Here is a 14028-nt window from a genome sequence, read left to right as displayed (position 1 = left end):
TGGCTGCTTCCTCCTTTACTTGGAATGCCTTCTCCTCATTCTTTTCAGTAGATCGATTGAGTCTCGCCTCATGAGCTTGAAGCGATCCCATTAGTTCATCAAAGGAAAATACTGAAAGATCTTTTGACTCTTCTATAGCAGCAACTACATGATCAAATTTAGGAGTCAAGCTTCGCAGTATCTTTTCCACAATAGTCTGGTCAGTAACTTTTTCACCATAGGACCGCATTTTGCTGACAATTGCCACTGCTCTGGACAAAAAATCAGCAATAGATTCTCCACTTTTCATCATCAAGGTTTCAAAGTCACACCTAAGTGACTGCAATCTCACCACAATGACCTTTGAATCACCTTGAAACTCCTTCTGCAGAATGGACCAAGCTTGCTTTGACGTGGTTGCTGCCGCGATCCGTGAAAAGACACTATCATGGACAGCTTGCTGGATAAACACCAACGCCTTAGCATCTTTTTGCTTATTGTTTTGCAGCCTATCTCCTTCGTCAGGATCTTCAAATCCACTTTCTACCAAGTCCCAAAGATTTTGGGATTTGAGTATAGTTTTCATACGAATACTCCAAAATTCGTAGCTTTCTCCTGTGAAAACTGGAATCAATGGTTGTACCACAGTTGATGAATTACTACTACTTGCCATAGCTCTGATACCAGAAATGTTGGAGAAAAGGGCTGGAAACAACTTAAAGGCAGAGGCTAAATAATAAGAGGATCAAATAGTTTGATGTAACTTGACTTATCTGTTTCTTTCATTAAAGGAAGATACAACATTATATAGACTTAAACATAAGCAAACACTAAGTTAACCACTACTCCACTAACTAAGCAACATCTACCACTAAATTAGAAAAAGAGAACTGCTGCAACATGACTGCTAACAGCCCAAGAAAATAGGAAACTACTAACAAATTAACTTGACCAAGTCAGACTTTGAATCAGTCATCAATACAGATGTCATCAGGCGGTGACGATGATAGATATCGCGAGCATCTTGGAGTTGGCCAGACTAAACAGGCTAAAAAGAAGAAGTCTAGGAGACCGATAGATCCTGAGGATATTGCAGGATCTATTTCTTCTGCGCCAGAGCGCATCAGCCATAATACTCATTTATTTGCTGTTCCGTTTGGTACGGGGGATCATCGACAAAATTATCCTAATTATCATCGATCAGTCGGTGATTCATCTACTTCACAGGCATTGCCTTCACGACGCTACGAGGACCTACCTTTACATGCTATTCGTCGAGCACAACCCTTATCAGCAGGTACTCCATCTCCCACAGGTACATCTCCTCAGTTATCTGCCATGAGGCTTGAAGATTCTAGTAGCGAGCATTCAGATGCTATGGCCGGTACGCCTCCATTGACTCAGCGTTTTGTGCATCCTAATGTATCACCCTCGTCTACAGCTGCACTTAGTGCTACACCACATGATACGATGTCTGCTCTAGCTCCTGGCCAGAAGGACAGACTTGGTAGAGTCATGATTGAGTCGGATGGATCATCGTAAGTTTGTTTTGTTATCTATTTGTTACTTTATTTTATTTATTTCTTATACTTTAATATATTATTCATGAACTAATATATTTATTATGTGTTTTGCAGGTGGCATCCTGCAAAGGATGTTGCCCAGGCTTTAAAAGAGTGTGTTAGAAAACTCTATACACAAGCTTATCACTCTTGGAGCGAGATTCCAAACAGTATACGCCAGGCTATGTTTAATAACTTTAAGGTATATATTTTTTAGTTAAGTTTAGTATACTTTACTTTTTTTTACTATCGATTTAATTAACGTTATTCAATTTTTTTTCAGACTATGTGTACTTGGGAGTCGAGGTACAATTTGGTCATTGGGACCACATTTGAGAGGAAGCCATCCACCAGACTGTCTAACTGGCTAAAGAGTGTTCGGGATAGTGGAATTCGTCCCGGTTGGATGTTGCCTCATGTTTTTGCTGAATTGGGTCAGTATTGGAAAACAGACAAGTTTAAGGCAATATCAGATCAAGCCAAAATGGCTAGAGGCAGTCTTAAAGGTGGCTCGTTGCACACCGGAGGTGCAAAGACGGTTGGAACAATTGCACGAGAGATGGTAAGTTCTAATTCAAAATTTTAAATAAATAATTAGTTAATACATATATATCGTTATAAATTTCAGTTTTTACTTATAGGAAAAAGAATTGGGACGCACTCCCATTGAACCAGAGGTTTTCAAAAAGACTCATGTCAGGAAGAAAGAAAATGAGTCAGATCCGGATGTGTGGGTGGAGGAAAGGGCCAAACGAACTTTTGTAAGTTATTTAATATGAAAAATATATATCAATACTGAATATATTTATGATATGTATATATAATGATGTCAATATTTATATTTAATATGCAGAATGACTTTAATAAGTACGTTGCTGAGAATCTAGATAGTTCGGTTCAATTGACACCTGAACTGTCCACTCAGATTTGGAAAGAAAAAGTGATAGGGGGGACACACAAGGGTAGATGCTATGGTCTAGGCTCTCGCAACGATGTTAGACGCCTTCAGTCAGGCTTAGAAGGTATTGGATCGTCACGTCAAGCTGAGGCACTTGACGGTGTTCAGATTGCTGCTAAGTCGGATCAAATAACTAAACTTACAGCGGCACTACCAGAGTCGGAGCGGAAAAGAGTAGCTGAACAACAAAGCATGAGTAAGACCGTTCAGCAAATCAAAGAACAAGTGATGAACCTCGCTCGTCGACCTACTACTTCGGCTCCCGATGACACCGACGATGAGAGTGATGAGGATGATTATGTAGATCTCACTCCCTAGTTTAGATCTCTGGACATTTATGAACTTTTTGAAATTTTAAAACGAATTTTAAAAAACTTTATAAGTCTTTAATTTAGGATTTAAATACTTTTGAATGTTATTTTAAGTTTGTTATTTTATGTTTTGTATAGACTATTTATAATTGTGTGTGTTTGATTGGGCTGAATAGTGTAGAATTAAATTGAATTGAATTTGCAGGTGGGCAGCAGAAGCTGAGTACTGCTACTGTCAAAAATATTGCAGAAAAAGCGACGGACAGCGTGGTTTAGTCCGTCGCTTTTTTGAGTTTTAATTTTTTTAAAAACCTAGAAAAGTGACGGACAGCGTGGTTTTTTCCGTCGCTTTTTTAGATTTTTTAAAAAAAATTCCATAAAGCGACGGACAGCGTGGATTTTTCCCTCGCTTTTTTGGGTTTTTAAAAATAGAATTTCCAAAAAAGTGACAGACAGTGTCCTTTTATCCGTCGCTTTTCTGGGATTTTCAAAAAATAAATTTCCCGAAAAGCGACGGACTGCGTCGCCCTGTAGAAATAAAAAAAAATGAAAATTAAAATAAAGCGACGGACTTCGTCGCTTTTTTAAAAAAATTCAAAAAAAAAATAGTCAAAAAGCGACTCAGTCCGTCGCTTTCTTAGCGACGCAGTTCGTCGCTTTTTTAGCGACGCAGTCCGTCGATTTTTGAAAAGCGACGAGCTAAAAAGCGACGGAAGTGACTGCGTCGCTTTTCCGTCAATTTTGACCAAAAAAGCGACGCAGTCCGTCGCTTTTGGCCGTCTTTTTTTGACATTTTTTTAGTAGTGATGTGAGTGCATTGCTTCCTGTGGTAATTTATGAAGGTTGAGTTTAGAAAACTCAAAGGGCATGTTTGGAAGGACAGCCTCGTAATTGGATTTGGTGTAATTGGGTGCCATTACACTGTCTGTCATGTTTGGTTGGACATGTAATTACTTGATCAACAGGCAATTGGTGTAAGTGGCAGAGGGTAATTACACTCTCCAATTCACAGCCAGAGACTGTGAATTGCTGGTAATTACATGGTGTAATTGCCAGCTGATGACTTCTTAATTATTATTTTTTAATCTATATTTTTTATTTTATTTTTTGTTTTAATTTATTTACTTCTATTATTTTAAGTTCTTTTTTTATTTTTATTATTCTAAGAATTTCTAAAAATTTATTTTATATATTTTTTTATTATATTTCATTTTCTTCTCATTCTCAACCTTACTTCATGTGATTCTATGCAATTTTTTCGTATTATCTATTTCTTTATGCCATGTTTATTTTCTCATTAGTATAATTCTATTAGTATTCTAATTTTTAATGTTAAGTAAGGTTTATAAACTTACATTTTCTTTATTAAAAAAAATAAAAATAATCATATTTATGTATGCTATGTTGAAATTTGCGATAAGAGTATTATGTTAAATTTTTTGTTTTGAATTTATAACTTATGTTATATTTTCAGTTTCATTTGTTTTAGTAATATTGAATTCACATTGCAAGTTATTTTTTAATCAGACCTGATAGATTATCAAACATGCATTTCACGATGTTAGTATAAACTTAATACTTTTAGTTTTTATGATCAATTCAATTGAAATATATTTATTTGAAAAAATATAAATCAATTACTTTTTCATAATATTAGTTAAGAACATATGTTTATTAATTAATATATTTTCAAAAATAATATATATCTTAAATATTTAATTTATTATCATTTATATAGTTTCTTATTTGTCTAGTATAAATTTTAAATAATTAATTCTTATTTTTAAAATTTAATATAATATTATGATTGCAATTGTGCATCCAAACAGAACGTGTGTAATTACACTATAGCATCCAAACAGGACATGTGTAATTATAGTGTAATTACACTGTGGCAACCAAATAGATAAATGTAATTACTAGACTGTGTAATTACTAAGCTGGTAATTTCTACCCTAGTAATTACACCAATTCCAATTACCAGGTGTCTTTCCAAAGAGACCCTAAATGAAAATTTGTAGCCCGTAATGGTGGAGTGTTAAACTTACAGGAGCGCTCTCGACAGATTTCACCTATGTGAGTGTGGAAGTAGGTCGCTTCCTATGAGAATTGGGATTATTCTCAAATGCATTCATGAAACCGCGATAGCAAAGGGCTGTAACGTGCTAGATTTTAAAGCTCATGTCAACACCTTGATTATTGTGTGTGACTAGTGATATTTTATTTCCATTAAGTAGTCATAGTTCAAGTCTCTGACCACTACAATTTTGGAGTAAAATTTATCGTTTCACTAAGTGGAGGTTCAATGCAGATCACATCTATACATTATGCATAATAGTCTTCCTTTAGCTAATATAATCTCTTGTCTAATATTTAAATGAGTGGCGGATTGTTAGTGTAGGCATTTTAATATAATATTATTTTAGTTCTTTAAATTGCCACATTAACAATTTCTTTTTTTGATTGTAGGAGTAACTAGCACCTTTGTTCCAATGTATAGCATTGGTTCCTAATTACTCAATGGTCAATTAATGACCAGAGGCATTATGGCATATTGCTTTGTGAACGTTGGCAATGGTCATATAGTAACATCTGCACGTTAGTTCATTTGTTGCCCTTCACCATTACTTCTCCATTATTCTTCCTCCATTATTCCTTGTAACCTATGTAACTCCTAGGCCATTTATATTTTCTATTTACTACATCATTATCTTCTTATTATTTGGTAGGAAGGCTTCCTCAACTATAAATAGTGGTAGTCTTCATTTGTTTTATACACAAGAAAATATAGTGCATAAAGTTTGACAAATATTAATTGAAGGGAGGTGTTTTTTTAGGAGCTTTAGATTCAACTCTTGTCAAGAGATGATGAGTTATATTTTATGATTAGGTTGTTGTATCTTGGAGGGGACAAGTCAAGAAGGACTACTACTGGACCGGTGAAAAACATTTGCTGTAATGGGCTTGAATCTCCTTAAAGAGAGCAAGTTAATCGCCCCTCAGCTAGAAGAGATTTTTATATCTTCATTTTATTTTTTAATTGTAATCTTGTAATTCTATTATTTTGTAATTTTTTTTACTAACAAAAAATATTTAATATTATTGGGTAAACATTTTTCGAGAAAAACTCAGAACGTTCTCAGAGAACTCTTCGTCTTCCATAAATCTGCTTCATCAAAATCATCAACCTCCATCAAACTGATCATTTTCCAACAAAACATCCATCTTCCATTATTGAAAACATAAAAAAAAGTGAGATCCTATAATCGTTCATGAAAAATGAAGTACAGTGTTTCTTTGTTTCATCAATCTTCTTCCCCAAGTACAGTTGAATCTGTTTCAATCTTGTTCCCCAAGTTTAGTTGGATCTTTTTTAATATTCTTCCTTTCAAGTAAGTTTAATCATGTTTTGAATAAGTTTTAACCTATTTGATTTTTTTTATTGTGATAGTGTAGCAAAGTTTAGATTTTTTCTTAGATTTTTGAAAATCTCACCCATTTTAGTTCATGCTTTTTATTTGGAATCATTGCTGACGTTTGCGTAGAACTTTTTGAATTTTTATGTTTATCTGGCCCATCAATTTGAAAGTTTTTACTGTATTTTGGTCGACTTTAATGGTGTTTATGCCAATTGCATTATCATGTTTTGTTGGAAATGCTACTTGTTTTGCATATTTTTTTTAGCATTACTCTATTTATGTTAATAGACTAGTGGTTGATATTTGATATGAAAATTATGTTTTTGTAAATAGTACAATATGGCCAAAACTAGAGGCGGCAGCGTTAAACAATTTGTTCCTAAGACTTCTAAAAATAAGAAAAGAAAGGTTGAAGAAGTTTCGAGATCTTAAAAAAGAAAAAAAAAATTGTAGTTGAAGAACCTAAGTCTAACTTGGATTTTGATACAATGACTGAGATGGACAACTACGAGGACAATAGTGCCCAGGCTAATGATGATGTTGAATCTAGTGAAGAAAAAACTGACAGTGGAGATGAGGAGAGTAGTAGATATACCCGAGATACTAGAGATGAGGATGATGATGCCATGTCCTTGCCAATTTGTGCAAGAGAAATCTCTAGTAAGTCATATAATCTAACGACATGGCTGGATGAGTTAGGATCGTTTCCAGCGAAAATTTCTGTGAAAATAAGGATGGTTGTTTACGTGATTTTAGAACACTTTTAGTTCAAGAAAAAATTTAAAATGACTTTAAAGGTACTTGTTTTGGACACTTGAGGCATATTCCATAATATTTCAAGTTCAATGGACAGATGGTCCATTATATGTTGTTGCGACGTGTGAAAATGATACAAGAAACTGCATGAGATGTGGTTCTATGTGAATGATAAGCCTATTTGTTTTGTCTTAAGAGAATTTGCATCGATTACGGGGCTAAATTACTCAGGCATACCCCCGTGATTCAAAAATGACAAAATTACTTTAGAAAGGTGAGAAATTTCATTATAAATTGACCAATAATAAGAACATTACTGCTACAAAGTTGATGAGTTTGATTAAGGGTACCAGATTGAATAAGGAGCAGAAGTTGAAGTGCTCTTTAGTTTGTTTCGTCCACTCGATGTTACTTACCCATGATCAATCTAAGATTGTGGATTCAAACCACATTAAGATGGTGGATGATTTAGATTTATTCAAGAGTTATCCATGGGGGAAAGACTGTTTTGATCTAACAGTGATGTATTTGAAGAACAAAATAAATTTGAAAAAGTACAGTAAAGTGTACAATGAAAGAGGGAATGCATCGTATGCTCTGTATGGCTTCCCCTAGGCATTTCTAGTACTTATTATCAATTATGTACTTGATTTATAATAAAATCTTATATATTTATATAGTATTTCATAGTCTCTGTTTATTTATTTATTATTTTATTAACTTCAGGTTTGGATATATGAGGCTTTTCCTCATCTTGGTAAGTATGCCAAGAAGTCCTCGAATTCTCGTTTGCCCATGTCCCATTTACTTAGATTGTACACGACAAAGAGCGATAATATTATCGACGGTGATCCATTTAAGTATAAATAAGAAGTACAACGGTATAAATATATTTAATATTATCTAGAAATATTTGTAAAATAGTAAATGTTGTGTACTATATATATATTATTATTATTTTTTTTTTAGAGATTGTGCAACCATACATCACACCTACTATCCGTGAGACAAAACAAAGTTATATGGCAACATTAAAGTCATATACAGATGAAGTGAAGGACACAATCATTGATGCCTTAAAGGCCAATTTGAAGGGTGTCATTGTCCTCACTTCAGTAGTATGATAATCTGTGTGAGCGTGTTGCTTCCCTTGAACAATCAATGATGGAAGTTGTTACTTTTATACGAGATGAGAAATTGAGGAGAACTCAAAAGAACAAGAAAAATAAAGGTAGAATAATTTATATACTATTTGTGTAAAATAATTTATTTGTAAGAATGCTAAGCCACTGATCTTGCAGCAGTTGTTGAAGACTATACAACACCAACAGTCGACGAAGATGGTGCTGCAGTTGATGTTGATGAAATACTTCCATTAGCAATAGTCGATGAAAATCTTGTTGCAGTTGATGAATACTTTGCAGAAAAAGTTAATGAAGTTGTAGAAGATGTTGATTACATAACTACGACACTTTCTCATACATCATTTATCTCCACCCCCAATGTATGCGGACCTTTACATGACTTGTTTAAACTTATTTAAAATAATAAATTTTAATAATATAATTTATTAGTAGTTAATCATTCTCCCTTTTAAATTATACTAGCTACAGTCTATATATAAGCGTCATATTCTAGTAGGTGCAGTATAGATCATTTTTCGATCATGATACCAACCTGGATATGCCTTATTAGTGTTGAAGCAAGAACATGAAAAAGTGTCGACGGTCTTAATTATATATATATTGACCAACGGTGACAATAGTCAACTATCCAAGTTTTACAATAATAACAAAGTACAAATTGCTACTTTTTCGATGCCAACGCCTGCTTTTTTGACAATTCTTTAAGGTATCGTTTGGTAAAGTGTATATCTAAGTAAGGCTTGTATTAGTTATATGATTGATTAGTTATACATAGGTCATTTATTATGCATTGTTTGTCTTTGGGCATTAAAAATTAGCATGCATGAGGGAAATTCACAGTTTTAGTGGAGAAAAAATGTGAAAATAAATGTTTTGGGAAAAATTACATTCTAATGCATACATTATAATCATTACATTGCAAATGTCATAAATTTCCATATATTAATTATACACACGTTAATACACAACGAGTGGACTCAATAATAAACATTAATAGACAGTGTACAAAATGTATGTCATCTTTTGATTAATCTATATTAGATCATGAGTAAATTCGATAATAATTGACATTAAATTGATCAAAATGTTGGGGTCCAAAATAAACCGCAGCATGAGATCCAATAGCTTAATTACAAAAACAAAGTTAGTCAAATCTATCTAAGATTTGTTGTTGTTCATACATGTGGATATCTTGTGTCTGGATATCTTACAAATTGAATATTTGTTCCTCCTCTTGCATTTGAAATTCTCACCGACACCCTTGACACGTTTTCTTTTCTTCCTTCCAAGCTTGGTATCGACAAGGGGTGGAAGAATATTCACGCTTAGCAATTCTTCTGGCACACACCATTTAGACTCGATAGGGACAACATTAATAGATTCAGAGTATGGAAGGAGGTATGTTTCAGCTATATATAAAGGCGAAGAATATTCATAGATGCTCATACCATACTCATCAACATGCTTCGATCTCAAAGCAGCCATTGCATGAGCGCATATTATCTTGACCAAGTCATATTCCCTACAAGAACATGACTTTTCTAGCAGGTTAACACTGAAATTAGAACCTGCATCGAACACGGTGAATTGATTGTCATCACCAGTTATGTTTACTACATACAAGGAGTCGCCCTCGATCATTATTTTCTTGCGATCCTTTAGCCAGCTGGCACCATTTTATTACCCTTTGATTTAAGGACATATGCATTCCTCTCTCTCAGAAAAATTCTCCAAATCTTTTGGCAATCGAATTAAATATGAATGCCATAGGGTACTCTCTCTCGTCTATGAATATAGCGTTGACTGACTTGGCAATATTTGTGGTCATCACATCATACATGTTGCTTGGGAAATGTGCTACGCATCACTTTTCAAAACCAACTTCATGCTGAAGGACGAAGGCTGCCTCGGGGAATTTGTCCTTGAATTCCACAAAATGATCGTTGAACTCCTCCAAATAATATGCCTTTGCCGTGTTGTAGTATAGATAGAGGGAATATCCATAGTGGTGATTTACCCAAAAATTTTCACCGAGGTGCCTCATGCAATATCTGTGATGAGCATGATTGTAAACCTTTGCAATGGCAGTGCTCTTGTGTCAGGAAATAAAGCATAATTCTGATTCATTGACTACAATATCCTTCAACTTCTCAGAGAAGAACGCCTAAGATTCATCGTTCTCTTTATCCACGACAAAAAATGCAATTGAATAAATATGATTCTCTGTATCTTGTGTAGCAGCGCTCGACAATACTCCCTCATATTTACCATGTAAATGAGTGTCGTCGACCGCAATTACCTTTCTCATGTGGGAAAATCCCCTAAAGCAAGCACCAAAAGCTAAGAAGTAATACATAAATCTATGATTATCCCTGCTTACCATGATACAATAGCTAGTTACAACATTAAGAGTTTCGATCATATATGAAAAGGCCAGTAAGCATGAATGTACGTGCTCCACTGTCCCTCGAACTATTTCCTTGGCAGTCACACCTCCCTTCCAACATTTTCAATAGCTTGAACTATCATGAAAAAAATTAAAAATAGTCCTCTGAATCTCTTTAACATTTGGACCCTTGCCATCACGATAAAGATTCACACAAAGTGACGCAATGACTTTTGTCGAGATTTTTCTATCGCTGCTGATGGCATGTTCAACACCGCAACTGTGATCACCAATATACTTGTAGCTACGAAATCTATACGAACACTCATATTTCTTTGCCCACAGCATCCACGCTCAAATACGAGATACACATTTTACCTTTAAGTATTTAGTACAACTCTTCACTGTAGAAAATTCAAAAGATTTTCTCGTCGCTGCTTCGGCTAATAACAATTGTAGATCACTCTTGGTACTGAATGTTTGATACATGTAAAAATTAGTTCCATAAAAAAAATAATGGCTGGGTTGTGATCTCAATTCCTATTGTCCCTGCACTTCTTCAAAATGTTCAAAATGTTCAAAATCTTCCGCATCTACTAGCTGATCTTCACAATCCACTAAATGATCTTACCCATTCATTGAATCATCACCCAAGTTGTCATTTGATTGATCGCAAAAGCTCTCCTTTGTTTGATCACCCATGTTCTCATTTTCAACAGAGTCGTTGACGTTAAAAGAATCTGTTGGTTCAATCGGAGACCTAGCAATGACATTTATCCTCAATATAGGCCTAGAGCCATCAGCTGCAATATCCACCATGTACAACCACATGCCTATCATTCTTTATGAATGTGGGATGTATTTCTCCCCTCCCATTCATTTGATAGCTTATCACCAAGTTGTCTGGCTCATAGGGTAGCTCACCGGTCTTAATTACTCTTGTAATCATATTGCAATATGAACCATTGTGACGCAATGCAATAGACACTATAGTCTTACTAAAAGATATCCAATACTCTCATGTAATCACCACCAGCAACAACAAATTCAATTACTGCCATATAGACTACACTAATAGACTCTAGATTACACTATCAGTAACTAGTGGTCAATGACTGGTACAGAATCTGTACAAAATGTGAATGAACAAGATTGGGTTCAGATCAAGTTCGAAATGGAGAACAAGTATCTATAGTCCTTCTAAACTACTAAAGTTCATCTAAAAACTAGTTATGAATTGATTTTGGAAGATTTTTGCAAGCTTCTAGAATGGCGGGAATTTTTTTCCTTTGAAGCTATTTGAAAGAAAATGGTATAAAATTGAAAGCAATGACTAGAATGATGATGATTTCCCCTGTGAAAGCTATAATATCGTCGGAAAAGTTGACGGAATCGGCTAGATCAGCTGCAAAAACGGGAGCATTTTGGTTTCTTCTTGGAGAGCTTTTCTCCAGCGGAATTGTTTTTAATAAATGAAAAAAACAATTCCACATTTGTTGGATGAGTGGGGACCAAAGTGTAGTATTAAAATCTTGAGAGTAGGGTGTTGTATGTTTTGGAAAAATATTGAGTGATGTTATATATAGTGTCTAAATTTCAAAATTTTGAAGACTTGTGTCAAAATGCTCAATTAAGTTTGGATAGTGGCTATTTAGCCAACTCTCCCAAGTTACATCTCCCGTTTTATTTTTTGAAATATTATAAAGTATATTTACATTTAATTTATATTTAAATAAAAAAATATGATAAAATAAGTTTGACTCTAAATTAATTATATTTAGAAATATTATAAAGTGTTTTTTTATATTTATTAATATTTAAATAAAAATATTTTTATAAGTTAAGTTAGACTCTAAATTAGTTATATTTAGAAATATTATAAAGTATTTTTACATATTATTAATATTTAAATAAAAAGTAAAAAAAAAAAGAAATTATAGGGTAAGTTGGCTAAATTAACTATAAGTAGTTTCCTTAGGCTTTTTTTTTTGTCTTACTATAAATAAGGGCTTCTTTTGCGGCTTGTCTTCTTTATCGTTATTCCTCATGGTCTTCTTCAACATCAGTGAATCAATATACATGCACCATTGCAGTAATCTAAGACAATCACCATACTTTTACTCGTCTTACTAAAAACAAGGACATCTTTTACGACTTATCTTTATTGTCATTATTTGTCATTCTCTTCTTCAACACTATTAAAGCAACGTAACAACCATATATTATTAAAGTAGTTCAAGCAATATGAGACAATCACCACATACTAGTTATATGAAAGTTATGCTACACGAGTAAAATAATAGCATTGATCACATTAAAAGAACTAATCCATGTCTCGATATAGAGATTGATGATATGCCTTCTTGAGAAACTTATAAGTTTTCATTGTGTCAAACCTTGCAAGTGGATTTATGAATCTGGCACTGAAATAAGTTAAGCAGTGCTCTAAAGGAAATTAATCATTGAATTAAATTCGTCAGTAATTTAATTTATCAATTAGTATCTGTAATCTTAACATGCATTACATAAGTGTTTAATGGGAATTTCAAAATATAAATAGAGGAGTGAAATTACGAATTTCTAGTGGAATGATTTGTAATTTACTATGGTAAGAATAATTCAAATTAATTATTTGAAATTATTTCCATAATAAGAAGCCTCAGTAATTAATTTTGTGGTCCCTACCGTGCCCATATTTAACTAGAACTCAAAATCCTATTTTTATATGGGAAAAGGAAAAATAACATGGTTTTCAAGAAACACTGAGTTTTCTTCTCCATTTTGGATTGGGAAGAAATCTCTATAAGTAAGGATTCTCCTAACCTAGAAAATAGATTTGAAAAGTTTTTTTTATACAATACTTGCTCACCCAAGTATTGAGTGAGTTCGGATGAGAGTTTGGGATCATTGTAGAAGACTTCAAAGCTGAAGTCTATCTTGTGGATTCGCTTGATGGTCTGTCTAATTTGTGGATTCGCTTGAAGGTATCCACTCACGCTTCAAGAGGTAATTCTTGAATTAAATTTCAGCAAGATTATGTGTTCTAGCATAATTATATGTGAAGAATAAACATCATTGGTTATCTATTATTCATGTAAGCATTATGATTCTGGTATACTTCCGTTGTGCATATAGTTTTCCAACACCTTTCGCAATGGAAGTTTTCTTTAAATAGTCGACAAACATTAAAAAGTGGATATATTCGGACTTATTCAACAAAAGAAGTTAAGATTTGGAAAAATGATCATTAACATGGATTTGATTCTGCATACCAACCATCATCTAATAACTTGAGCTCGAGAGAGGATTGTTTACCTGAAACTTTTGCTGAATAGACGACAAATTTAATCGACACCCAAGTGCCAATTAAAGACTGGAGTGATATTCTCTTAATCGGTCTGAGAGGCTTTAGGAGACTTACAGATTTTTTTTTCCCAATGAAGACACCTGAATAAATTGATAGTAAAATATTTGTTTGAGTTTCGTCATCAAATAATTGTAACCGTAATTCA

The 14028-nt window shown here is 33.7% G+C and overlaps 2 protein-coding genes across 2 annotated transcripts in view; one reads left to right on the top strand and one right to left on the bottom strand.

The window, feature by feature from the left end:
- Window positions 1-652, bottom strand: part of LOC125863677 (uncharacterized) — a 26738-nt gene extending 26086 nt beyond the window's left edge. The window contains exon 1 of the mRNA XM_049543714.1: window positions 20-652. Coding sequence (XP_049399671.1) covers window positions 20-652 — 633 coding nt within the window. The remainder of the gene's footprint in view (window positions 1-19) is intronic.
- A 1289-nt stretch (window positions 653-1941) lies between these two features.
- Window positions 1942-2931, top strand: LOC125865237 (uncharacterized). Its single transcript, XM_049545444.1, has 3 exons — window positions 1942-2103; window positions 2183-2302; window positions 2395-2931. The coding sequence occupies exons 1-3, from the start codon at window positions 1948-1950 to the stop codon at window positions 2815-2817; spliced, it is 699 nt and encodes a 232-aa protein (XP_049401401.1). The 5' UTR covers window positions 1942-1947; the 3' UTR covers window positions 2818-2931.
- The last annotated feature ends 11097 nt before the right edge of the window (window positions 2932-14028 follow it).

This window comes from Solanum stenotomum, chromosome 5 (genome assembly GCF_019186545.1).
Source record: "Solanum stenotomum isolate F172 chromosome 5, ASM1918654v1, whole genome shotgun sequence".
NCBI lineage: Eukaryota > Viridiplantae > Streptophyta > Magnoliopsida > Solanales > Solanaceae > Solanum > Solanum stenotomum.
Note: the sequence above shows the minus strand (reverse complement) of the source record. Positions and strands in the feature narration are given on the sequence as shown.

Excerpts from the sequence above, each read along its gene's own strand:
- LOC125865237 (XM_049545444.1), top strand. The coding sequence starts at position 1,948 with ATGTTGCCTCATGTTTTTGCTGAATTGGGTCAGTATTGGAAAACAGAC. Across the intron at positions 2,104-2,182 it reads GAACAATTGCACGAGAGATG|GAAAAAGAATTGGGACGCAC; the intron begins GTAAGTTCTAAT and ends TTTTACTTATAG. Across the intron at positions 2,303-2,394 it reads AAAGGGCCAAACGAACTTTT|AATGACTTTAATAAGTACGT; the intron begins GTAAGTTATTTA and ends TTTAATATGCAG.